General features: G+C 42.7%; 1 protein-coding gene across 12 annotated transcripts in view; it reads right to left on the reverse strand.

The window, feature by feature from the left end:
• The window catches only part of LDB2 (LIM domain binding 2), a 357,070-nt gene that overhangs the window by 320,153 nt on the left and 9,177 nt on the right, over window positions 1-27,740 (reverse strand). Inside the window, exons 1-2 of one of the 12 annotated variants that reach the window (XM_025211434.1) lie at window positions 8,129-8,228; window positions 7,935-7,999 (exon numbers count right to left, since the gene is read on the reverse strand). The exons of the other annotated variants lie outside the window; for them this stretch is intronic. Of the exons in view, the coding sequence (XP_025067219.1) occupies window positions 7,935-7,999; window positions 8,129-8,192 (129 nt within the window). The 5' untranslated portion in view covers window positions 8,193-8,228. Of the gene's footprint in view, window positions 1-7,934; window positions 8,000-8,128; window positions 8,229-27,740 lie in introns of those variants that run through there. 12 annotated transcript variants of the gene reach the window in all.

A 27,740-nucleotide genomic window follows, 5' to 3' on the forward strand; every position in this document is an offset into this window, starting at 1 on the left:
CAGCCCGCTCAATGGCTGCCCCACCTTACCCCCGCTCACGGCTCTTGAAAAAAAAAAAAAAAAAAAGCCCCGCACTCACCGGGTCCTGCCAGGCGGGGGAGGGAAGAGAGTGATCCCCACTGCCCCTCACTGCATGAGTGGTGCTCTGCCATGAGACCCCAGAAGCCTCAAGGCTGCTGCAGGACCCAGAGAGTATGGGGCTTTTTTTCTTTTTTTTAAAGAGCTCAGAGCTGAGCCCAGGTGAGGCAGCTATTAACCAGGCTGGGAGAATGGGCGGTGGATGGGGCCTCATGGAAGAGACCCCCATACAGCGCAGGGCAGTGGGTTTGCCCCCCCACTTGGTAGCAGCCACTGATGCAGGGCTTTTTAAAAATTTTTTTTTAAAAAACTGGGAGCTGGGACTGGGCAGGGAAGCCATGTGGGGGCTGAGAGAGCGGGCAGGGGTCGGGGCCTGGCAGGGGTCCCTCCATGGTCCCCTTCCCCCATCTGCCAGCCCTTCCTCCCCACCCCCTACTTACTGGCATGGTGTCTGGGTCCAGCTCCCTGTGGCAGTGAGCTGGGACTGCCCAAATCTCCGAAGATCTCCAAATCTTTTCTGAATCAATTTGGAGAGCTTTGAATCTATTCGGACCTTTTTATTGGTCTCCCAATTGATTCGGATTCAGAAATTCTGCTGCCAAGTTGGGCTGAATCTCCCCCAAACTGAATCAGCATCCGAAGCTTTGCACAGCCCTGATGCTTAGTCATGCTCTTGTCTCCATTTGTTGAGAGTCCGAGTGGTGACACATCAGAGGAAAAAAACAAATGTAGAAAACTGCATTTCATACATTACAAAAAGATTTATGAAAAACAGAATCTACAGGTATATGAAATTTACCCTGATCTAACCACATAACTAGTAAGTGTGACACTACATTTCATAGATTTCATAGACATTAGGGCTGGAAGGGACCTCGAAAGATCATCAAGTCCAGCCCCCTGCCCCAGGGGCAGGAAGTCAGCTGGGGTCACAGGATCCCAGCAAGATAAATATCCAATTGGCTCTTAAAGGAGTCCAGAGTAGGTGCTTTCACCGTCTCTGGCGGCAGTCTGTTCCACGCCTGGGGGGCTCAGACAGTAAAGAAGTTCTTCCTTATGTCCAGCCTGAAATGGTCTTGGAAGAGTTTGGGATTGTTTGACCTTGTCATCCTATGGGGCACTCTGGTGAACAGGCTTTCCCCCAGATCCTGATGTACACCCCTTATATACTTACAAGCAGTGACCAGGTGCCCCCTGAGCATGTGCCTTTCCAGGCTGAAGAGTCCCATAGCTCTCAGCCTCTTCTCATAAGGCCTGTTTTCCTGTCCTCTGATCATGCACATGGCTCTCCTCTGGACTCTCTCATGCTTCTCCACATCCTTTTTAAATTGTGGAGCCCAGAATTGGATGCAGTACTCCAGCTGCGGCCTCACCAAGGCCGAGTACAGTGGGAGGATAACATCCTGGGATTTGGCAGAAAAGCATCTATGGATGCAAGCCAGAGTTTTGCTCACTTTGCCGGCTGCAACATCACATTGGTGGCTCATATTCATCTCGTGGTCAATCATGACCTCCAAGTCCCTTTCAGCCATGGTAAGAGCAAGCATAGCACTGCCGAGCCTATAAGCATGCTGTGGGTTTTTCTTCCCAGGGTGGAATACCTTGCATTTTTCTGTGTTGAAGGCCATCAGGTTTTCATCCGTCCATTTTCCGAGCCTGTCAAGGTCAGCCTGGATCACCATTCTGTCCTTGGGTGTGGACGCTTTACCCCAAAGTTTGGTATCATCAGCAAACTTGGCCAATCCGCTTCTAATACCAATGTCCACATCATTAATGAAGATATTGAAAAGAAAAGGACAGAGCCTTGGGGGATCCCACTGGTCACGGTGCACCACAATGATTGAATTCCATCACCTACCACTCTCTGGGTCCAACCTTGTAGCCAGTTCCCCAGCCAGTGGACTGTGATGTAGCCAAGGTCGCAGTTGGCCAGTTTTTCTATGAGATGATCATGGGATACTAGATCAAAAGCTTTTTTTAAATCAAGTTATATGACATCAATCTCTTCTCCCTTGTCCAGATGATATGTCACCTGGTCATAGAAGGAGATTAGATTGGTCAGGCAAGACCTACCCGCAACAAACCTGTGCTGGCTATCCCGCAGGAAGTTGCCTTCAGCCAGTTTGTCAAGAATGGTCTCTTTGATGATTTTTTCCAAGATCTTCCCTGGGATATAGGTCAGGCTGATGGGCCTGTAGTTCCCCAAATCTGCTTTCCTCCCTTTCTTGAAGATAGACAAAACATTGGCATTCTTCCAGTCTTGAGGCACTTCACCCAAGTGCCATGAGTTCCTGAAGATCTGTGCTAGTGGCAGAGCTATGATGCTTGCCAGCTCCTTAAGTACCCTGGTGTGCAAGCTGTCTGGGCCAGCTGACTTGAGGGTGTCCAGCCTCTCAAGATGTTCCTTCACATGATCAACATTGATGAAGAATAACAATTCTCCCTCGCCCTGGCCATCCCATACTGTATTGAGCAGGGCTGTCCCTTGGGGCTGGTGAAAGACTGACACAAAATACCCATTAAGCAGGTTGGCTTTTTCTTGGGCATTGGTTATCACTTGCCCCATATGGTTAAGCAGGGGTCCAATGTTACCCTTGCTTTTCCTACGGCTCCCCACATATCTAAAAAAGGACTTTTTATTGTCCTTGATATGTGTAGCCAGTTGGAGTTCAGTCTCAGCCTTGGCTTTCCTGATTTGCTCCCTACAGATCCGGACCAGTGCAGAGTACTCCTCCTTTGTGGTGGATCCAGGTCTTCCTTTTTAAACACAGGAGGTCCACTAGTTCCCTGAAGAGCCAAGGGGGCTGCTGTGCCCTTTTGCTGCCTTTTCTCCAAGACCAGATAGACACTGCTTGAGCTTCCAGGATCACTCCCTTGAGGAGCAACCACTTTTCCTGAACTCCCCTCCCCTTTGGGTCGAGATCCCTTAGGGCCTCACCAACAAGCCTCCTGAGCTTGTCAAAATCAGCTTTTCTAAAGTTGAGGACTTCTGCCTTGCTGACTGACTTGCCAGCTTTACGGTGGATGGTGAAGGTGATCAGCTCATGGTCACTGTCTCCCAGCTTCCCTTCGATCGCTAGGTCACCGATTAAGTCATCCCTCATTGCCAGTACCAAGTCGAACAGCACTTTGCCTCTCATTGGTCCATAGACTTCTTGAGTCAGATAGAGCTCATCCACACACATGAGGAACCTTTGCGACCATTTGGATGTGGCCGAGTGCTCTTCCCATGAGATGTCAGGGTAGTTGAAATGTCCCATGACAACCATGCACCAGGAGCATGCAGCCTCAGCTAGTTCCCTGGCAAATTCCTGGTTAAGTTCTTGATGCTGGCTAGGAGGTCTGTAGTAGACTCCCACAATTGTGTCCCCTGTGCCTTGTTCACCATGGATTTTAACCCAGAGAGTCTCCAATCATCCCCCCTGGGTGCCAGTGTCAGCTTGCAGGGACGCGTAGCTTTCCTTGACTAGAGAGCTACCTCCCCCGCCTCCCCTTTTTTCCACATGATCACTCCTGTACAAGGTATAGCCATCTATACCGGAGGCCCAGTTATAGATGGAGTCCCACCAGGTCTCCATTATCCCTATGAGATCATATTATCCATATGAGATCATACATTATCCCTATGAGATCGATTTGACACTGCATTCTGCCATTACCGAACTAATTCATGATTCCATCCTATTTTCCGTAATTCTTCAGGTCTGTAAACTGTCAATACACCATCTCTGTCCCCTGCTTCTCCTCTCTGCTGTGGCACAGAATTCCATCAAGGCCTCCAATAGCCACCAGAGAGCAAGGCAAAATGCCTTTCTCAAAAATATGAGAGGGGTGAGGAGGGACAAACCCTCGATAGAAAAGCACTCTCAGCAGCTTGCTTGCTCTAAAATTCTATGGGCTTCACACAGGGAATGCAACATTTCTCAGGGCAAATTCTTTCCTCTTACTTCTGATTCTTCTTTTTAAAGCCTCTTTATGTCACCACGCCTGTTACATGCAACATCCCACCTCTTCCCAGCTTCACATCTGCTACCACTTGTAACCTTCTCCTATATTTTCAAATTATGCCAATGACCATGAAGACAAGTTGGCAAGCAAGTATTCAACCACCTCAAAGCCGGAAGAAAACAACAATGGGTAAAATATCCACCCAGCTATCAAGTCACAAAACCATATTGTAAACCACCCTGGCTCTCTGACCCCATTTAACTTCCTTTGCTAGGAAAGAACAAACCAACTGTTTCCAGGCCTGGCAGGAAAGGAAGAGGGAGATATCATTGTTGTTGTTCTCACAGTTAGGCAGGGGTCAGATGCAATGGCAATGGATGTTAATGTAAGAACCTAGCAAGGGAGATTATGCTGGTCTTAAAAAACAGATTCACTGCCATATTAGAGACATCTGTCAGATCCTCAGTGAGATATTTGCAATGGTTGCTAAAGTGTTCAGAAAGGCTAAAACAAGAATCCACATGTTAAAAACTCATCTCCAATTTCAACTGTTTCATTCCTTGTTTGAAGCATGCAACTTTACTCCTGTTACTGCTGATCTAAATCAAAACAGCAGCAAAATACTGGATGCATCTGGGTGTGTGAGAGGTAGAGAAAGATGAAAGGGTCCTAAAAAGGTAATTTGCAGATTAAAAAAACACAGCAGAAACTCACTGTACAACAACAGACTTTTTTGAATGACCTGCTAGTGGCCATGATCTTGCAATGGGACCAAGCATCTCAGACTTTAAAGCTAGGGACAGACATTCAAAAAGCCTGAGCCTAAATTAATTCAATCTTTGCAGGTTAGTCTAACCCGGCTAAGCTGAACTGGTTTGAAATTGGACAAACATTCTCTGTGGACTGAGGAAATTTAGGCACGTGCCTGCAATGACTCAGGCTATAAGCCAAGGGTGCTAAAGGAGCCCTCCCTTGCCTTCTGCAGGGAGCTGACCTGAGGGGTATGTGGCCAGGCCCCAGCAAGACTCTCTCATTAGGGAGGTTTGCTGGCACAGTCCAAGGCTTTTCCCCACTGGCTGCTCAAGGGGCAGGAGTGTTGCCAGCCTACAGTCAGAGCCGACCCGAGCAGGGTGTGGGGCATGGGGCAAACCAGTCCGTGCAGGGCCCTGCCTCCACTCCGATCCCACATGCCCTGGACCTGAAGAAGCTACTGCTCCCATCTGCGGTGGCGGAGGTGGGGGGTGGGGAGGGGGTAGCAAGTGGCTGGATGCCACAGCTGCTCTGCCCAGCTCTGTGGGGCCTCCCTAAGAGTGGGCCCCGGAGCGGTCACCCTGATTCACCCTCACCTAGGGATGGCCCTGCCTGCAGTCCCGGGCTAGCACTCTGAGGCAAAGGGCAGGGGGGGGAGGGTGCAGTGCATTCATCTGTTGATGATACAGAGCTTTTCAATCCACCTCCCTGCTTCCTTCATACTGTCTGCAGCAAACTGACAGGCAAGCAAGCCAGCTGGGGGCTGATAGTGATAACAGTCTTTATCACCTGATTACCAAAAAAATGGCCTCTCTCCATTACTTCAAACTGCTTAAACAGCCTATCAGCTGACCTGTTGATTAGCTCCAAACAGCCCTAAATAGCCCCCAAACTAGCCACTGTTCTGTCTGCCTGCCTCAGTAAAATTGGAGAAAAAGACACACAAAGAGACACCTACTGGCATTAATTAGCATATCACATGCCTAGGGTCCATGGGCCTAGGGTCCATGCTGTTGAAGATGGGAGGGAGGAAGGGGATGATTTCCTGCTTGAGCAGCAAGGGAGGGCAGAGAAAAGTCAGGCAGACCCTGCTGTGTCTACAGTCTCTGCTGGAGCCTTACACAGCATTAGCTAGCATACCACATGCTGATTATGGTCTGTGCTGTGGGAGAGAGGAGGAAAAGATCCATGCTTAAGCAGTGAGTGGTGAGGGGGTGGGGAGAGGGGGGCATGGGGAAGCCAGCAGACCCTGCTGTTCCTGAAAGTCTCTATCAGAGCTCTGGCCAGGGAGCAGAGGGGAGAGGCCAGCTCTGCTGTGGAGCAGAGAGCCCTGCCTAGCCCAGGGAGCATGTTGGGATGTTGGGGGACTCTGATTTAACTTAAACCAGCAAGCGGTCTGGGACAGACCTTGCATAAACTGGTTTGACCCAAATCAGTTAAGTCTGATACTGCATTCAACCGGATTTATCTTAAACTGGTTTCAGCCATTTTCAACAAACAGCTTCAAATCAGTGGATACTTGTGTAGGATTGGATACTTTCAAGGTACTCAGAACACAAAAAGCCTAAATACTAATCTTTAAAGTGAGTAGAGACAGCCCCAAACCACAACTCTGAATCAAAACTTAGGTATTTACAAGGAGGAGGAGGGGAGAAATAGAATTCATGCTATGTAACAAAGAGACAGAAAAACAGAAAACCACACACCCCAAGTTCAAATTTCTCTGCAGTGCCAGAGTGTCCTGATCCAGAGTTCTGATTTATGCCCATTTCTAGTTCTTTACTCCAGTGAAATCCTGTAACAATCTTCTGATCTGCTGCAACATTCTAGAACTTATGATTCTACAATATCACAAGTGCTAGAAAACCCCGCTGGAGTATGAAGCAACCCTGAAGACACTTTTAATGTAAGGAATGGATTTGAAAGTCTCATTTTAAAATCCTATTAAAAACTCTTAAAAATTTAAATGGACACAGGCTGGCTCAAGTATTCAAGGCCTTTTTTTCCTCAAAGTTTTATAGTTTCATTATTTTGTAATGGTAAATTTTACCCAAATTCTGTACTCACAGTCATACTAGTACAGGGGTGAGCAATTATTTCGGGCAGAGAGTCGCTTACTGAGTTTTGGCAAGCCATCAAGGGCTGCATTACAGGCAGCCAGGGGCAGATCAATATTAATTTTCTAAATCTTTTAGGGGTTCTGTGGGCCAGATAGACTGGCCTGGAGGGCCACATCCAGCCCACAGGCCGCATTTTGCCCACCCCTGTACTAGATCTTTGTGCCTATAAGCAGGTCATTGACTTCAATGGGTGTCCATCAGAGATCTATATCTAACTGGAGAACCATATCTTAAATTAATTACAACCCCAACTTGGCAGGAGGAAGAGGGTGTGGAAAGACTGGAAAGTGAAATGGACTAATCATTGTCACTGTCCAAACTGAAACAATATGAGAAGTGGAAGGAACAGTATGTGACAAACCACAAATAAATCAAATTTTTAATTCAATTTTTATATTCTTGCGGGGGGAGGAGAGAATTTTAGTGTTTCCTGAAGTGCTGATTTTTTAGATGTCACCTCCCCTTGGAAATAAAAAAAGGAACTTTGAAAACCAAGACCCAGTAGAGTTTTCTGGTTTGGCTTTGTGACTTCAGAGTATAACACAGTTTTGGACATAATCATGCATTCAACTGGCAGAACTTCACAGAACCTAAAAATAATGATTTTATAGAGCAAGGCTTTATGCTGCGTGGCCAAGTTCAAGGGAGCATTAACCACATATTATTTTATCAAATCAGATTTCCATTTTTTGATTGCAGATCTTCTTTATGGGACTGGGTTTATGATATATTCTTTTCACTTTCTATTTAGCATGCATTTTTTATAAATATTGAAGTTTTGCAGTATCTTTTACTTCTAGCATTACGTTTCTTCTTAGAAAATGTCAGTTTATTCTTCTAGGTGTCTTCCCATGTCCATAGGAAACTTCTTGAAGATCACCATTTGACACTTTTCAAACTCTTTTGGATATACAAACAGGACACCCACTAACATCAGCGAATATTGCAAGGGCACATCCCCGTCCCAAATTCATCCCTGCAATGTCATAGTAACCCCTCTAATCCTTGCCAGGTGACTTTTGTTAACACAACACTTACCGGCTCTTGGAAGGCTTCCTTTAGGAATAACAGTCCACCCTGCCCTGCCTTCTGTCTTAAAATATCTATTACATGAGAGAGACAACAGTACAGTTAACAGGTCTAAGATTTATGTGTTAGATAATTTCTGTCTAATTCTGAAAAATCTCTGAGCTCTTCTAAAACCAAGGCTTCTACATTGTCAATATACTTACTGCTTTGCACCAGGGTTGGGGCTCTGAGGTTTCTGGATTTTACTGAAGGTCCTAGAACCCACATGTACACACATTTACATCAGCCACACTGCCTGACAAAACACTTCTTGCAGGCAGGCTGGCAAATTGATGCAGAGAAGCTTGCACCATATGGTACACATGCGCATGCCCACCCTCCCCCCAGGACCAAAGCTTTTGGGTGTATTTTTAGCCCCTTGATCTTTGTCAGTATCCCTGTAAACTATTCTCCTCTGCTTAGCTTACACAAGAAATAACTGCTAGCATGTATGTCTTATCATGATTCAAAAACATATTAACTCACCATGCTGATGGAGTGGGAGATTTCCTAAAATCTGAAATATCACTGTTATCAAACAGTAGTGTTTGCTCTTTATTTACAGTTCGTTAATAGGAGCCTAGGTTGGCTGCAGCTGCTAATAGGCTATTAGTTTAAAGGTTCTGTGCTTGGACCAATTACATATGCCTCCATTCCCTTTGTATGGTACTATACCATTGATAAAAAGTGGCATCAGTTACTAGTGCAGCTGAAGCTATCAGTGAAGCATTTAGCCTTGATGGCATTATCCTTTTTTTTTGCCTGTTAAGCAGCTTTACTCCTCCAAAGATCACTAGATAGCTGTGCACTCATAAACAAAGTCAAAAGATGCCCTAGATAAAAAGATTTGAGTTATTATTCAAAAACAACATTCACAATAGGGGCTGGAGTATTTGGGACATCCTGTTAATGAAGAATTCTTGATTGATACTAAACCCATAGGAAATCAATGGCAATATTTAAAGTACATGCTTTTCAATGTACTGTAATACTAAAAGAGGGAAAAATTCTAATGTCAATATTTTGATACCGCTCCTACAAAAATGTTGACATACAAAAAGCCTACATTCAAATTAACATAACAGTAATCAAAATTAAGAAACTTGTAGCTGTAAATTAACTACTACTATGAATACTCTCCCACCAAATCTAAGAACAATGAATGACCTGAAAATGAATGTTGCCATGTATGAATTCTATTGGGAACTTGTATGAGCTGTATATATTACAGCAAAGTAAGTCATGGGTAAGTTTTAGTCTAAATCTCATAGGCCAAATTTTCAGTGGACCAAACCCAAGTCTCAGATTTCTCCCTGCAACTCCACACTTGCACACAAAATAAATACAAGTTAAGCAAATATTTACTGCCCCGTTTCCATTTACAATATTTTTTCTTCTGAAAAAATATTTCCATTTCAAACTTGTATAAAGAAATGTATTTTTATATTTGTCCCTGAACCATTATTAGTCTAATTAAACTTGCACATGATCTGCTTATTAAAATTTAGTATAAAAATGAAATATATTACTTGAATTGAAACTGTGCACAGTGCAAGGAACCATTTTTGGAAGTTTAAGCACAAAGAATCATCTTTCAATAAAGCCTTGTAGACCAAGACTGCAGTATGCCAGTTAGGAACTGATTGTATAGGAAATATTTCAATTAATTTTTCCATTAAAATAAACATTTTCTCCTAAAACATAACCAAGGATGGAGGATGACCACTTTGATACCTTTTTATTTATTCCAATAGCAAAAAATTGTTCTTCTGAAGAATTCTGACAAGCTTCTATAAGACACTTCTAGACAGAATGCTTTGGCAATGTTCAGAAATAAACTAATCTGTATCGGGCTGGAAAATTATGTCAGTCTTCTCACTTTATTAGCAGAATTTTAACAATGGGTGCAGATTGTTCATAAAGTATTTCAAAATTACTTTTTTTTTGTAATTATAACATCATGTTAAACCAGTAATATGTGGATTTTAGTATTAAATTCTTCCATGTCAGCCCATTTTCAAGCTGAAGTAACTGCTATTTGCTAGTCTGTAATTTAACTTTAAAATGATGCCGTTTTTAGCATAAGCAACCAGAAGAGCTTATGAGCTGCTTTTCTTCTTCCTACCACACCTGGAGAAATAACTCCTTGTAGGCCTCTTTCCTTTGGGAGGTAATGGGATATACAGTTCTGTTAGTCATGGCCTCTAGAGGCATAGGAGGAAACAAAATCTGTTTTCTCTTCATTCCCTCTTTGGCTGGGGACAGACATTACACATAAACCAGTTTAAGTGATCAGAAACTGGTTGAAACCTGTAACAGGACAGACATTCAGTGCATATAAACCAGTTTGAAAATGGCTGAAACTGGTTTGAGATAAACCTAGGTGACTGTAGCTTCAGACTTAACTGATTTGGGTCAAACCAGTTTATGCAATATCTGTCCCAGACCCCTTGCTGGCTTAAGTTAAATCAGAGGTCCCCAGCATCCCGGCATGCTCTCTGGGCGGGGCAGGGCTCTCTGTTCCACAGCAGAGCTGGTCCCTTCCCTCTGCTCCCTGGCTGGAGCTTCAGCACAGCCTTGAAGGCACAGCAGGGTCTGCTGGCTTCCCTGTGCCTCCTTTCCCCCTCACCACTTGAGCAGAGATCCCTTCTTCCTCTCTCCCACAGCATAGACCGTAGTCAGCATGTGGTATGCTAGCTAATACTGTGTAAGGCAGATATGAGCCACTGCATCCAGATGTCCGAGAACCACCTCCCTTGCCAGATTCTCTTCTTCCAGCTCTCTGTTGGCCAACGCTCAAAGGGTGGCCAAAGGAAACGGTATAAAGACATGCTCAAGGTCACGCTCAAGCATGTAGGCATCAACACCAATGGCTGGGATGAGCAAGCTGCTGACCGTTCGGCATGAGGCCACTGGTTTCACCAAGGCATGCGCTACTTCAAGGCCCAATGACTCCATACCAAGGCGGAACGGCGGCAGTGGAGGAAGAGAAGGAGACCAACCCAGGGCTGCGAATCCCACTTCCCCACGCAACAACATGCCTCCATTGCTGAACAACATGTGCATCCAGAATCAGGCTCCACAGTCATCTGAGGACCCATCAAGCCTGACAGACGTCATCCTTGATCTTGAGGGACTGCCGCTGCTGAATGCTGTGTAAGGCAGATAGGACAGTGTCTGCTTAAGGATTTTTAGAGCTAATCAACAGTTCAGCTGGTAATGTCCCTGCATTCCTTCCTTTGGAAAAAGCTGTTTAAGAAGAGCTTGAACTAATGAGCAAGACTTTGTTTTCTGATGGGGTGCTAAATGCTGATAACAATGCTGATAAATGCTCAAGAACCCCTCCCTAATCACAGTGTCCTGCTGGGGCGTGGCCACACCCCCCTCAGCTCAGCTCTGTGCAAGGGAAAGGACTGCTCTAGCATCCTCCGGCTTTTAGCCTGAGCCACTGCAGGCACGTGCCAGCATTTTTTCAGTCCAGAGGGGATGTCTGTGTAGTTACAAAGTGATTTAGCCTAGCCAGATTAGACTAACCTGCAAAAATTGAATCATTTCAGGGTCAGGCTTTTTGAATGCCTTTCTCTATCATTTGAGGATATTGGCATTGATGCTGCACCAAGGGCTGACTATGTCAAACCTAGACAAGAATTAAACAAAAATGTGTTGGTAATGAGGAAGTTAGCACACCAAGGTGCATAGCAATTTGTCTTGCTTCAGAACTTTTCTGGTTAGTGAAACATTGTTCTTTAAAAACATATAATACATAATACGCATGCTAGAAGGAGGACTTTTCAGGGAAGGAGAGTTGAGACTTGCTGTACAAAGATGGGGTAGGCATTCCAGATGTAAGGGACAAGGTAAAGAGACATATTAGGAAGGTGGGAAAATTATACCAAAGTGGTGATGAGGCATGAAGTGCTGGCAGAAGTTGACACATGCAAAGTAAAGGCAGTCTTTGGAGAAACTTCAAAGCAATCTCTGAGGCTCTGCAAACGCCACCATCTGCCACATACTTTTCAGAACTGCTCTCTCAAGGTTAAAATGTGAAAGTCTCCAGAGACAAGATTTGAGATCCATCATTAACCAGATCTTCCTTATCATTACACCTTCCTGGAGGACTATGGTCTCTTCAAAATGCACTATGCAACCATTGCCAGGAGACAGACAACCAGTTGAAACATATTGGGGAACAGAGCTATGACTAATCTTTTAGTCAGTATTCTGCTAGTGCAAAATTTCATTTGTAGCCATCCCTAGCAGTTTAGTTTCCTGGAATTCTTTTCTTCCCCAAATAAATAACAGAGGACCAGATGCTCAGCTAATATAATTTGGTGAAGCTGCACTCAAGTCAATGGAGCTATGCCAATCTCCAGCAGAAAATCTGATCTACAGTCTCTTTATGGCTAGCTCATTAGCATTGTCTATATTGTGGAATTGAATTTTAGTCCTTTCAGTATCTGAGATAAGGAATTAATCATGGAGGGGAAGCTGAACCTGCTTTTTTCATTTAAGTATGTATGTGTGTTGATGCTGGCACTTTCAATGTTTTTATATGTGTTTGCAGCCACATCCAAAGGGAAATATTCATGGATATTTAAGCCCTTGTGGTGCACATCTGTTGATATTTCAATACAACAGTTTTCCACTGGCTTTTTATTCTAGTAGATGTTATATGTCTCCTAGGCAAGCTCTTAAAGCAGCTTCTCAGGATAACTAGTTTAAAACTAAGTACATCAACTTAATTAGATTATTGCATTCTCTACTTAAAATAGATTTTCAAAAAACTTAAAACACAGTTCTAAAGACTCTGCCCTCTATCTCATATCTTTTACCATTCATTTCAAGTCATTCTTACTGCTACAAAAATGTATTCAGGCAGTCATTCTGGCTATAGCAGGGAAGCAAAATGGCATACTTGATGACAAGTCGGTCCTAGAAACATTTCCTTCCTTTCTGCCTACAGCCAATTCTCATTTTCAGTAATTCTCAGAGATTCTATTCTTCTCTTTATTTTGCTAAATTTGAAAACCAAAGAAGGAAAACTTTGATATGAGCATAATATTGAAAAAAAACTTTCAAAATATGCATTAAAAATACCAAAACTCTGAAAACAGACCTCTTGCTTCCATTTCTCCAGAATCATAAAATTCAAAAGGCTTCCAATTATTTATTTCAAAATGAAATAAAGCCTACATTCTGAAGTAGTTCAGAAAGCCTACATTAAAATCAGAAAGCCATTTGGAAAAATTGAGGACACGTTCTACAAGGGCCTGTCTGTAAAATGGAAAGGACTTAACTTCAGCTTAAGGACTGCTAACTGGTAATTGCTTCCACTCTCCACCAGTCATTATAAACAGAATTTACCATCTTCCTCCAAAATGTACCTAATACACTAGGTGAATGCATAAGTTCTTGACTCCTTTAGAGACTTGCCCCAGTGAGTATAACAGTGTGCTACTTCTTGACACAAGTTATTCCTTCAACTTTTACTGTAAATGGTGAAAACATCCTGATGTCCACGCAGATATCCAGGCACATATCCAGCCTTAGTTTATTACACATTGCTCTGGAAGAGGTCAGGAGTATCCCCAACAGCTGCAAATTTATCTAGGGTCTTCTTTCTCTTGGATTATAGGGCCTCCATGACGTCTACTTATATTCTGCACCAGGGGTGTCAAACTCATCCAGCCCTACAGGCTGCATGAGTGGCACAGGGCCACTTCACAGGCCAGACTGGGCCCACTGACTGGTCCTATATGTCTCATCTGAAGCTTCCACCACCACTACAGGGTTGTGCAGTGCAAGCCTGAAGTCACTGTCACAGCATGCAGCAGTTCTGAGCTTGTGCTGCTCGCAGCAGCCACACTACGACATGAGTTGAAATAGGCACCTCATGTAGCATGCGGGGACATCTGGCATGCTCTGTGTGTTGCTTAGGTAGAACAACCTACCTAAATCATGGCAGAAGTGTGCTGCACAGTGGCTCCTTTAATCTTGGTCTTTTCACCATGTGCCTCTCCTCCCCCACCCCGACTGGTAAAGGGACTCCAGATGCCCTGCTGCTCACTGCTTACTGCTGATTGGCCAAGAGGCAAAGACTGTGGTTTTAAATATACCACGGTTTTTGCCTCCCAGCCAACTAGCAGCAAGCAGCAAGCTGGGCTGCCACGGCCCCTCAGCCAATCAGCAGCACCAAGCAAAAATCATAGTATATTTAAAATCACAGTTTTTGCCTCCCAGCCCATCAGCAGCAATGAGAGAGCAGCAGGGCTGACAGGGCCCCTCTGCCAATCAGCAGTGCGGGGGTGCACAGTGAAAACAGCAGGATTAAAGGAGCCACTGCACAGCATACTTGTGCCACAATTTAGGTAGGTCCTTACTCATAGGCAGTACCTGGGGCCAGACGACATGTTTCTGCGAGCCAGAGGTTTGACACCTCTGTTAGACACCAGCCCTTCTCTCACAAAATTTAGTTTATTGACATCATTTAATTGTTTCTGAAGGGAAGAGACAGGAAAAAATACATATTTAGTCAACTATAACAAATATCACAATGGCTTGTAAAAAAGTGAAGCTTAGCACCAACATTTTCAATCATGTCTTTTAGAAGTATTCTTGAAAGTTCCATGCTATGCTGAAGGGTAACTGCAGTTAAAATCTTTCCTTAATCAACTCAGGAAAAAGTCCAATAAATAAGTCCTTTGCAAAAAAGTTTATTGCTCTTAGGTACTTACATGGTCCCAACTATGGTAGAATCAGAGCTACTTATAATCCTTAATATATCTCCTCACCCTAGTGAAGTAAGAAAGTATTATTCTCCCCATTCTATAAACAGACACTGAAGCACAGAGAGTACAAATTGCCCCTTCAGTGAATTCCCTGAGGTTATACAGTAAGCCTGTGTCACAGACTGAACACAGGTCTCCCAGGTCCTGGGACAGTAACCTGATCATTGGACATCTTGGACCACATGAAGAATATTATGCGATTCCCGAGGTGAACTGGAAAAATTGATTTCACTAGAGTATAAGGAGGATTATTCTAAAGAAGGATATCACACAAGCATGGACAAGATTTCTAAGACTCCACTGACTCATTTAAGAATGAAAACTGAAACAGGGTTTCTCCTTAGAGGCACAGTGTGTGGAGCACAGATAAACACAGTCCATTTGAAAAAGAAGCCAGAAGGGAATGTGAGAACTTAGCATCTTTGAGAATAATCTGGTAATATCCTGTGATAAAAGGTAATGGACATCAATGTCTCATACTGTCCTCCACCTCCTTCTGATTCCTTTAGAAATATATGATTGTGTCCAGGCTCGCTAACCCAAATTAGTTTACTATGTAATTGTTTGCATCGTGGAAGGCTTCTTTAATCAAAGTGCAGCAGGCAAGAAGTAATATTCACTTTTAATATTTAAATACGATCCATAAATAAAGACTATAATCATTCCCAGTTTTTAAATTCCCTAGAGATTTTGTTAATGACTGAATCAGTGTTGATGGAAACCATTTTTTAAAGATTAGAAGCCAACTTTATACCCAAAAAGTTAATTCTTTGGAAATTTCAGAGAGTGAAAGAGAAATTCACTAACTGGATGCAAGCTAGAGGTATGAGAATATTATTGATTTAGATTTTATGAAACTTTCTTTGTAGCCTGAGAAGTAGCCAAAAGTTTTAATTTAAATGCATGATGGTGTGAAAAGGGCAGAAAACACCATATACACATTCTGTAAAGGAAATTCTTTTACTGGTTTTCCCACTGGTGCTTCAAAGGCTCATATGACTATTGAACTAAAGGTATGGATACTTTAAAATCTATGGTAGCCATATCTACATGTGCTTTACTGTGCATTAGATTAATTTAATAAGCAATAAAGTATCACCATCTACATATGCGCTGCAAGTAGTGCACAGTAGATTAATTTACTCCAGCATAGGATAGTCCTGTCAGACACAGATACTATTCTACACCACAGTAAATTACTGAGTTTAACTGTACATGTAGATGGTGATACCAGGATTTGTTTACTCCGGCTCAAATTGAGCCAGAGTATATTCAGTCACATTAATTGCACAAGTAGACATGCCCACAGGGTGTTATCCTAGTCCCACTGAAATCAATGGGAGTTTTGCCACTGATGCTGAAGAAGTCAGGTTTCACCCTGAGTATTTGCTAGCTGCATGGATTTTTTTCTCTCATTAATCCAGTAAGGTGCCATTTATAATAAACAAATAATACATTTTTTTAGAAAACACAACTCTAAAGTAGCTGCCAGAACTCAGCGACTGAGGCTCTGTTTATAAGCAACGTAAGTTTGTAGTAGTAATCATCAGCTTGATTTGTTTATTCTCCCCTTTGTACAAGAAGGAGTACCTAGCCTCCTCAATGACAACAAGCTTGGGGACTGTTTTTAAAGCCAACTTTTGGCAAGCATAACTCCATGATGTGCACACTTGAGGTTAGATGGAGGCTGTAAGTCTGCCAGTTCACCAGCCAAAAACCACACATTCAGTTAGTCTCAGCCTGAACACCCACTAAGAGGTTATGAATTTCATTTAATCCTCTCCTTTCTCCTCTCGGTAAAGCACCAAAGAAATATGTTTAAGAAATGTGCTGAAAAATATTAACCATGAGTTTCTGTCTTTTTAAGCAAACTAGAATAAGTCTACCAATTAATCCTGTAAAAAGTGTTCAACATTAGTGTACCTAATATAGCTTTTGGCATCCAGTTTAAATAAATGCATGGACGAAGCTGGGTGGATGATTTACTTTTTCATATATGTCATACAAGTAGTGATTGCTAATTTATTTATGGGCCAGACTTTTCTTTCCAGCTACACTTGCAATTTAGTGAAACTGCATCCTCCTTAAATTGTAAACTTTTCTATAAAATGGGGCTGTCCAACCTTTGTGGTCCTACAAGCTAGATCTCGACCAGTAGGCTTCTCATGAGCCAGCTTCTCATGAGTCAGACAACCCAGCTCTGGAAACCATGGAATTAGTGCAGCCACTGCTCACTACCTCTTTTCCCCACTGCCAGTGAGTCACCAGCAATGACCAAACACCATGAACTGGCAGTGGGCAAAAAAAGCATGGGGGTGAGTGGTGGCAGCATTAATTTCCTGGGCTCCAGAGCCACACCAGCAGCTCCAGGAGTTGCTCTGACAAGCCCTGTGGGCTGCAATTTAACTCCCCTTGTGCTGCCAGTGGACAGCCCTGTTCTAAAATATTCTAAGATGTAGAAAGACGGGCTGTTGTAACCATAGAGTGCATGTACACGAGCCAGGAGGCTGCTTCAGTGTGCTGTAATTAAAGTGCATCGGCACAGATTAATTGAGTCTGTTACAGCATGTTAATTAGTGCACTCCAGCCAGCCTCCAAGTCTCGTGTATCAGTGTCCCCATACTTCAAAATGACAGTGGGGGTGCTTTAACTAAAGCTCATTCAACGAGCTTTAAATAAAGCACCCCCACCACCATTTTGAAGCGTGGGAATGCTGATACGCAAGACGCTCTGGGCACTTTAATTAGAGTGGCTCTCAGAGCAGCTGTAATTAAAGTGCCTTCCCCTCCCCCCCCCAAAAAACTTATGTAAAAGCACCCATACTTTCTATTACATCCCTAATATGTGTTCAGTTACATTCAGAAAATTCATGTACACATACAGCTTGGGCATCTGAACATTCTTGCATACCACACATCCCCAAAGAAGACATGTGCCTTGTTTTTGGAAAGAGGAATGTAGGAAAAAAAGATATTTCCAGAGTCATGGTCTATGGCTTCTTCATGAAGATACAGTACTACAAGATGGCTGCCAGCTCTTTTGTCCCTGCCAGGAAGCAGAAGTGGATAGAGTACAGTCTTAACCAGGGATGGGCAATTATTTTGGACAGAGGGCTGTCTATTGAGTTTTGGCAAGCCATCAAGAGCCGCATAACAGGCAGCCCAGGGCAGATAAATATTAATTTTCTAAATTTTTTAGGCACCCCACAGGCTGGATAGAATGGCCTGGCAGGTTGCATCTGACCCCTGGGCCGCATTTTGCCCACCCTTGGTCTTAACCCTTCCTTGAGCTGTTCTCAAGTTGGCACCAGTTTTTGGTAGGTTTTATCCCACAACAAGAGTTGGGGGCATGGGATATGTAGTACTACGATGACACCCATCACAGTACTACATAATCCCCACATTGACCATCTTGTAGCACTGTGCCTTTATTCTTCTCTGCATCCAGGCAGTGAAGTTCTGGCACAGGAATTCAGCCTCCCCACTTCAGACATGCAGCTTAATTTTAGAAGGCTGATTTTGGGGGGAAAAGTACACATGGTAAATGCAATCTTTTTACACAGATACAGCAAAGCATGCCATGGACAGCATTTTTTAACCACTTGACATTCAGGCCCCTTTAATTTGTCACAAATCAGGCATTAAGAATCAAGGCACCTAAAATCATTATGCACGTTAAGTAAATTCATGCCCAGAAAGTTACGTTTTCCTAAATCAGCCCCTGTAGACTTGAAGCACAATACTCTAGCTGCTCTAATTACATACTCCCAGTGGGTTTAAATGTGAGTTCCACAGACAGGGCAGAACCCTGGCCCTGCTTAACGTAAAGGGCAATACTTAGTGGGACCAGTATTTTCACTACAGAGGAGCTACAACTACAGCAAAATATTGCTGCAGTTTAGGTGCTTACAATTTGGTATAAAGATCAAAGTGAAAATCACTAAAAAGCTGCTAAACCACAAAGACAGTATGTTATTTATTTCTGTGTGCACCTGTGTGGCTGAAATTTCAGAGGCAGAGAACAAGGAACATTGGACTGAGCTTTCTCAACCTATATTTCTCTTTTGACTCAGGTAATTATGCTCATTCACAAATCTGTTGAATCTGTTTTGGTAAGGAATGTTTCCATACCAGGTGGGTTTATCCAAGTTCCCCTGCTCCTCATATTTTCATGTATTTCCTCATAATTACCTTGAAAAGTATGTGTGTAACTTTATTGGTAAAAAGCCACCCTTAATGGTTTCAGTAAGTGTGGTAGAGCAGTGGTTCTCAGCTGTTTCAAGCCAGAACCAAAAATGATGTTGCAAAACTGGAAGCAGGGTAGTAGCTGCCTTGGCATGGTGCTATGTCAAAGACAGGCAGGCACCAGCTAGCTCTGTATGCACTGCCTCCTTAATGGAAATCAACAGTGCTGTGTTAGTGTGGCACTTCATCTGGCATACTTAGCTCTGCCTCTCAGCGGGGCTAATATTTTGTTTTACCAGCATTGCCACATTACAGGTGGGTTTACCTCTCCCTGCTTAGAGGTACGGAATCATCTCAGCACATTCAAGGTGGAGCCAGCATTGGTCTACAATGATCACAGGTTCCTTCCTTATCTGCTTTTGTGAACTGCTTGTGTCATCTGTGCAGCTCACTGGGGGGTAGAAGACATTTTCTTCCACAAACAGAACTATTTTTTTAAAACACATCTACCTTTCACAAATATCAAACAGGTAAAAAGAAGGTGATACCACTTGCTAGATTTTAGTAGATCCTCTTTCACTGATGCAGTTCTTAGATGCTGCATTAGCCAAAGATAGGGGAAGTCTGGACAGAAAGAATTACAGTCCATTAATCTTTTCACTATCAGGAAGCATCTCTCAATCCTGCCACAGAGGTCTAGAAAGGTACATTTATATTTACACTCTCCTCTGTGAGTAGGAAAGAGCCAAAAGTCCTATGCAGTAGTGAGCCTAGCCAATCAGCGGCACAGAGAAATGCTTCCCTTTCTCAAAACTCAGTCCATCCAATTTGTACTGCAAGAAGATACAGTATAGAGAAATAGAGCAGAGAATGTGATCATCTCAGTAGTTTTAGACACCTCTCCTCCCCTACCTTCTTGAACAATCTATAACCCTTTATTTCTTTTGTCCCTTGCAGTTCTTTTCAACTTGGAGCAGCTTCTATAACATTAACTATATATTACAGCATTGGTTGTATATTGTATATATATATTGGTTGTATATGGTAAAATATAGCTTTGGTACTTAACTCAATATCAAGATATTATCAGATCTCGATTTGTGTAGAACACCCAAAATGCTTTATGCTTTGCTTAAGGTAAGCCAAATTTCTTTTCAAAATGACTTTCTAAGTTGCCCCTTTGCTTCAGAATGAAATATTTAGAACTGCTTTATTCATTTGCAAGCAAATATGGGTAAGGACTATTAAAAAATAAAATTCTGCATACATCTCAGCAGCACTATAAGCAATAGTGGTGGGGGTTTGTGCTTACATGTGCTGTGTTCTCACAGAGGTTACTTTAGAGCAGTCAAGAGCAGTTGTTAAAAAAAAACCCATGTCTTTTGTCTTCCCTAGAAGAATCTACATGGTTCATCTCTACCTGATACTTATGCATGTTGCAAGAGTTTACTGCATTCCCTTCAAATGTCCTAGTGAGATAAAATAAGTGTTCCACAAAAACCACTGTTGAAAAGAGCATGCTTTTCATGTGGAACTGAAGACACTTTAAATTTTCTCCTTTAACTAGCATGAGACTATTATAAAATCATAAAAAGTTGCTACCATGCAACAACTGATATCAGGTATAAAGTATAATTGGCAAAATGCTCCCTTTGCTATATTCTTTAAAATCCTGGCACAGTCAGTTGTTCATATGGATGTAAGGGCAAGCAAATATATGTCCAATCTGTTCTGAAAAAAATCAATTGTGTTAAGAACAGAACATCTCATCATTTTCTAATCAAAAAAGAATTTACAGTAGAGGAGCATGAACCTTTTGACACAGTATCATAATGAAAGTGAGTTATTTACAATTTGATTAAAAAGCAGCATTTGAAATCCTCCTTTCCATTTCTATATCTCTAGGATTTCTATTCCTGTAGTATCTAGGAGGACTAGCCCTGGTCCAGGCTCCACTGTGCTTGGCATCCTTCAAATATAAAAGAGATGGTCCCAGGTTGAAAAGGCTTACAATCTAAGTATAAGAGTATATCAGCATGGGCTTCTCAGGTGGGTTTTGCAGCTGAGCTTCATGTCGCAGCTTCTAGACTGCTATGAGTACCTCTGCTAGTTAGTTTAAAGAAAGCTTGGTTATGTCTACACTGGACACCATCTACTCTGGAGTGTAAATATTCCTTGAGACAAGGCAACATATGGAAAGAGACAGACAAATTAAAATACACAACCCTTCCCTCCCCCCCCCCCCAAAAAAAACAAAACAAAAACACTGGTGAGCATGTTAGGCAGTGAGTAGTATGAGCCACTGCCTGACTGTTACCAAACTTTTTGTTGGCGTTGAGGATACTGAGGTAGTGTTGAATGTGTCTGAGAGCACTCCTTTCAAGTGTGAGGGGTCAGCATGGGAAAAAACTGGAAGGAGCTTGCAGGCTGGCATCTTTTACTGCTAGTCCTGACTCCTTGGGCACATCTTTATGTTTTGCTATTCCACCATTGTTACTGCGCCATCATTTAGTACTTCCTTTTGGAAGTACTAAAAGACGGTGCAGTAACAGCTGGTACTGCACCATGCATGGTTATTTTTAGGTACTATTTTGCCGTAGCAATGCACTATAACGGGGGAGCGTGTCACTGTGGCAACATAGCTGTGGTGTCACAGGTTTTGCCTATGCAAGTTATGTCACCGTAGTGCACTGCTATGGTGATGTAGAATCACGTGTAGACTCCCCCTTATGGCTATGAATGTTCCATCAAATTATCTCAGCACAAGGCACTGCCTGTTTGCTTAGAGACTTTTTCAGAAAAATACTACTAAGAAAAATCAAATTAAGGATAGTAGTTAGTGAAAGTTCTATTTTTTACCCTAATTCATGGTTAAAAATGTAGGGTTTTGTGCCTGCTATCAAAGCATTTAGTACATGTTAGTCACTTTCAGTTCCCTCTGCTAGTTCATACACAAATTCAGCAATGTTCAGCTCATGTCTGAGATTTCAGCAAGCAAATTCAGAGTAGCAAACAAATGTTTCTTTCTCTGATCTAAGTAAGGGAAGTACCTTCAGAACAACGGGTCCGATTTAAGTGAGAAAATGCCTATGCTGTGACACTTGCAGTAAAATACATGCTGTAAGCACCATGAACAGAAGTGGGTCCAAATGACTGCTGTTTAACATAGCATAGTACACTAACCTATAAGCATAGTACACTAACCCAGCAAAGTTATTTGTCAGAAGCCTATTGTGTCAAATAATACTAGCAATACCCAGTAACATCTAAGTTTTACCTGTGATTTTCCAAAAGATACATGTGTTATTTAATAAGCCACAAGGTGTCATAGTGGCGCAACGGGTAGGACTCTTGTTAGTCTAGACACGCAGGTTGTGGCTTTAGGTTACATACCAATGCTAGCATAGCTCAGAACTGGGAAGTCTGTGCTGTGCTGCATATTTAGAAGTGCAGCCCTTTGGGTGAAATAGGCAGCCAAGGTACAGCCTAGTTGCTCCAGGTTGCCTCTTGGTGTGGGTGTTAAATAAGCTTATCACACTGTTTGAAATGAGATGATCTTAGTATGCTGACTTCTTGATCAATCCTTTTACTTTGCATTATTAACCCTGTCAGAGTACTTGAAAGTACTGTAGAGAGCTAAGCCAATTATTCATATCAAATAATATACTATAATAACTGCTATAAAATTTTACATTTTTCTGCTCAGAGTTGCCATGAGCTAAGGCTTTTTTAATGTATCATAATTTACAATAATTAATTATTAATTATTCACATTTGAGACAAATTTTTGCTTGTTTTTTAACTCATTGGGTTTGTCAACAGGAGTTTGCTATACATATTCAATCTTCTATATTCAGACTAATTTTTCTTTGTTTTTTTAACTCATTGGGTTTATCATCAAAAGTTTGCTATACTCCATATGCAATCCTCTAAATTCAGAATTCAAGCTGAAATTGGTCACAGAAGTCACATGCCATTGTTTCTGTTGCCTGACTGGGTAAGTGTTACTATTATAATCAAGGTGAGCATTTAAAAAGCCAGGGAGGTTTGAACTGTTTCCATCTTTTTTCCCTTACACTCACATAAAGTAATTGCATGTCAAGGAGTGTCCCATCTAACATAAAATATACAAGTGCGTTGCATTTACTAGTCTGTAATTTTCCATCGTCACCAGTCATTGACACTAAATAGCTTTATGTGTAAACACAAATTTAGTCATGAAGGAAGGAGGTAGATCCTTTTCTGACTTAATTTCTCATTGTCCTGTTTTAGCTTGAAAAGAGCTTTGAAAAGGACCTTTTCAAAACTCTGTGTCCTGGCCAGGTCAAATGGTGTCCTATTGTATCTAAAATGGACAATTTCCTTACAGAATGCCTGAAAGTACAGATAAAAATTAGCTCTTTGCAAGTATTCATGAGATTAAAGCTCAACTGATCAAGCTTTCCCTGAAAGCAAAACACACAAAGAGCTTCAGAAGAACCAAGGCAAATTCATTTTTAAATTCCAATGAATGTTCATGAAAATTTTGACTGCAGCATTTGTTACACTCTAATACCAAGCCTTTACCCACTACAATGGCTTGTCTCATCCTATCACTCATGTCAATATGTTTATTAGAACAGATATACCACTTGTAATATAATCATGGGTATACATAGGGCATGGCATAAAACTCACGGCATTTTACCAGAACTTACTGGCATATGGCTCATAAACATGGGCAGGGCTCTCTTCAGCGTATAATGCCAGCTATCCCACAAAACATATGGTATTTGTTGCTGGATAAAATAGATAAAGGCATTATATAATATGTAACTGCAGTGCATCATATCTGAACTTCTGATTGCTAAAAATTATACTTCAAATCACAACATTATTACCTAATTACCCTAAGGACCAACTGATTTTCTACTGATGAAATCTAGACAGAAGTGTCAGGGCTATATATTACCTTAATTCATTGAAGTAACTTGTAGGGGAACATATAGGGCTGAATATTTGTGTGTTAGCAACACAGTATGGTGTTGAGGAATGAGGATGGAGGAAGGATGCATGATTAAAAGTGTTTTCTTTTCTAAGCAGGAGGAGGTCCCAGAAGGTCCTGAATGCTCTGACAAGCCCCATTCTCATCTGAGCACTTCCATTACAAAAGTAATTATTTTACATCAGTGCTTTTATTTAATGCTGATTCTTAGTTACAGGAACATTGTTAGTATGAACGCCATTGTACTAACTGGAGTAATATGAAAACACTTTGGATTGTGAAATCTCACACAGGAATTATGGAAGATTGAGTGATGCTGCTTTCAAGCTGTAAGTACCATTCAGATTATAGGGGCTGATCAGAACAGATACTGGGTTCTACTTTGCTTTATGCCTTATGTACTATTTAGCATTCGTGCAAATTGAATGTAGAAAGCTAACCTTCTAATCAAGTGGTGTTTCACACTCACTGACCATATCTACACAAGATGTTTACTGCACAGTTGACTAATTAACTGTGCAGTAAACATCTCGGCACCTACATGTGTGCCCTTATTAGGGCACATAAAACTAATAAACTCCACAGCACGATAGTACTGGTACTGGTAAAATATTATATTTTAAAATGTTAAAATACAAATATTGTATTTTACAAGTACTACCTGCTGCAGAGCTTTTTTCATGTGCAGCAGTGCACATGTAGACACTGTCCTGGCTGGCTGGAGCGCAGGGTGTTTCAGTGCAGGGCTAGCCAGCAGGCAGCCCCCACTCTGAAGCACCCTCCTGCCTCAACCAACCACTCTGCAGCACATGGAGCCCAGTCAGAGCAGCCCTGAGCTGGTAGGCTATCCCCTGGGTCCCCTGCCAGACCAGGCTGCTCCAACTGTGCTCTATGTGCTGCACACAAATAAACTTCAGGGCAAAATGCTCCAGAGTTTTTTGCTCCTGCGTGGATGGCCAAACAGCATGCCCAGGAGCAAAAAAATCTGAAGCAATAAGCTCCAAAGTTTATTCACACACATTAATGGCACCTGTAAACACACCTACTGGGTGCATCTACATGTGCAGTTAATGAAAAGCAATAAACTCTGGAGAAGTTTGAGCCAGAATAAACTACTCTTGGGTGCACCATCTACGCATGTGCCCAACATCAATTTCAGCCGGGGTGGAGCAGGCCCAGACTGGCAAGGGGCATAGAGCAGCCACCTCAGCCTCCAGGTGGCGGCGTGCAGTGGCAGAGGAGCTGGCTGGGACACGAGGGTGCTGAAAGTATAGAGCCATGTGGCTAGGTGGCAGGCGGGTGGCTATGTGGCTAGGTGGGTGGCCCCCAGCTGGCTGAGTTAACTGGGCACAAATTACACCTGCAGTCAGCATCTACATGTGTGTTTAATCACAGTAAATTACCCCAGTGTAAGATTGTCCACAACAATACTATCTTATGTCCACATAAATTAGTTTACCACGGCCTAATACCATCGCATGTATAGATGGTGACGCTTTACTCTGCAGCTAATTCATCTATTCCACAGTAAAGTTCATGTGTAAACATGGCCACTGTGTTCAAACATAAAAGACTATACAGGTTGTGAAGCAAAGGCAGAATCTGTTCTGCCCTATCTCACATAATCTGAAGGGTACTGTGTCACAAAGAAATAAGGTATGGAATGTTGATGTTGTTAGCTATCCTCTGAAGAAATAAAGTAAGAAGTGGTATACCCTGAGTTAGGAACATAAAATGTCATAGTTTTTTACTTTTGGATTTCCCAGTACTTCTTCTGACTCATATCTCTATAAATAAAAAAATATTGAATTCTGTATAACAATTAATTAACATTTCAAGTGTTCCTTTATAATCAGAATGCAGAACTCTTGATAAGAAGCAGGAAAGTACAACTTTGATAAAATGGTGAAATATGTCAATACAAGTGTTACAACAACCATATTGGCCATGTCCACATAAGCATGAATGTTTGGTTCCCAAGGGACAACTAGCAGTGGCACAAAGTGTGCCACTGCTAGTTGTCCTCAGGGAATACCTGTGCCAAGTGCCCTCTGACAGGTGGCAAGTTATCTCATCTTGGGTAGGGGAGGCTGGCCCAAACAGCCTTACATGGGATCCTGGGGACCTCCTGGGGCTGCAGCAGTGGTGATCCTGCTGCTCAGAGCCTGGCCAGCAGCTAAACCCTAGCTCTGGCCAGCCCAGCTCCAGTTTTGAGTAGTGCACGCTGTCCCCATGTGCACCACTCTGCTTTTTGTGTGTGCGTTTTTTTACCCTGAATATCCAGGGGTCAAAAAAACCTCAGTGTTGCTCCCTTGCAGCACAGAGAACACCTGAATGTGCGGTATGTAGAACTGCAGACGTGTCTGTGATGCCATATACTGCACAGCTGCACATGTATGGACATGGCCATTGTGTCCATTAAACAGGGTATACATACAGTCTAATAAATGAGAGCCTTCTCACTGTTTTAATCAAATGTTTTTCTGGAGATTTTTTTTTTTTAATAGAAAATAACCTTGGTAGAAAATTAGTTAAAAAAGCCTGTGGCTAAAAGTAAAAAACTTGTCAGATTAAAGTTTTAACCAAATAAAAGATCCCCAGTTGTGTAATATGGCATTTCATCTGTGAATATTACCATTTATTTTAAATCTTTAAAAAAAATAATGAAAAGATGGGATCTACAAGTCAAATTTCATTCTTGAGTCTGTTCTAATAAAAGAATTCTAATTGTGTCCAGTAGTACACGCATATCCCCTTATCCTTAGGAAGCAATGGGTAAGATCATCATGCATATAAAATCCCCTATCTGGCATGAAAGCTACTGTAGCTAGCATTTGTGTAATGGCTCGGATAAGGATAGATCAGGGGTGGGCAATTATTTCAGATGGAGGGCTGCTTAACAAGTTTTGGTGAGCTGTCGAGGGCCGCATGGGTAGCCCTGCCCCTTGACAGTTGCCTTGCCCCTAGTCACCATATTGGGGCCAGAAGTCCAACCCCGTAACCTCTGAACTTTGCCACCAGAAGTCTCTCCCTTGTCCCCCAGAAATACTCTTTTTGGGAGGGGGGCTGCCATCTTAGAACCAGCAAAAAACAAATCATAAACTAGAAGTCAAACACCTACTATAACATATTTTAATTTTATTACAAAAAATATTTGTCATTATTTCTGTTGGTATACTGTATATAGAAGGGATTGCATAATAACTCAAAAATAAAGTCTCACTCTTTTATATAGTGTGTGTGTGTATGGGGATGTTTGGGGCATATAGGGTATGTTGGGGTATGTGTATATGTCAGTGGGGGATGTGGGGCCTGCGTATGGGTGTGTGAGGTTTCTGGGGTGCTGGGACACCCCCAAGCTCCCCCACATGATGCCCAGCCCCTGCTGCTAGCAGCAGCAGCAACAGGTGGGAGGGCTCAGGGAGCTCATGGCCAACCCAGGCACTGGTACCCAGTGGGGATCAGCAGTGAGGAGCACAGCCTTCCCAGCCACCTCTATCACAGGGGATCCATGCCATGGGCCTGCAACTCCCACACTCCCACAGGGGAAGCCATGTGCTGGACTCTGCAGGGAAGTAGGGGATGGGGATCCCTCCACTCCAGTGGAATCCAAGCAGCTGCCAGCAGCTAAGGGAGATGGGGGGCCTCCCCCGCTGTGAGCGTGGGAGCTGTAGGAATGGCACAGTAGAGGAAGCAACAGGAGAAAGCTGGGAAGTGCGGGGACCGGTCTGGCTCCTGCTGCATTCTGTGATCCCGGTGTGGCAGCCAGGAACCAAGCAGCACAGTGTGGCATGGCTGGGCACCTCCCAGCAGTGCGCTG

This window comes from Alligator sinensis, unplaced genomic scaffold, assembly GCF_000455745.1.
Source record: "Alligator sinensis unplaced genomic scaffold, ASM45574v1 scaffold466_1, whole genome shotgun sequence".
Lineage (NCBI taxonomy): Eukaryota > Metazoa > Chordata > Crocodylia > Alligatoridae > Alligator > Alligator sinensis.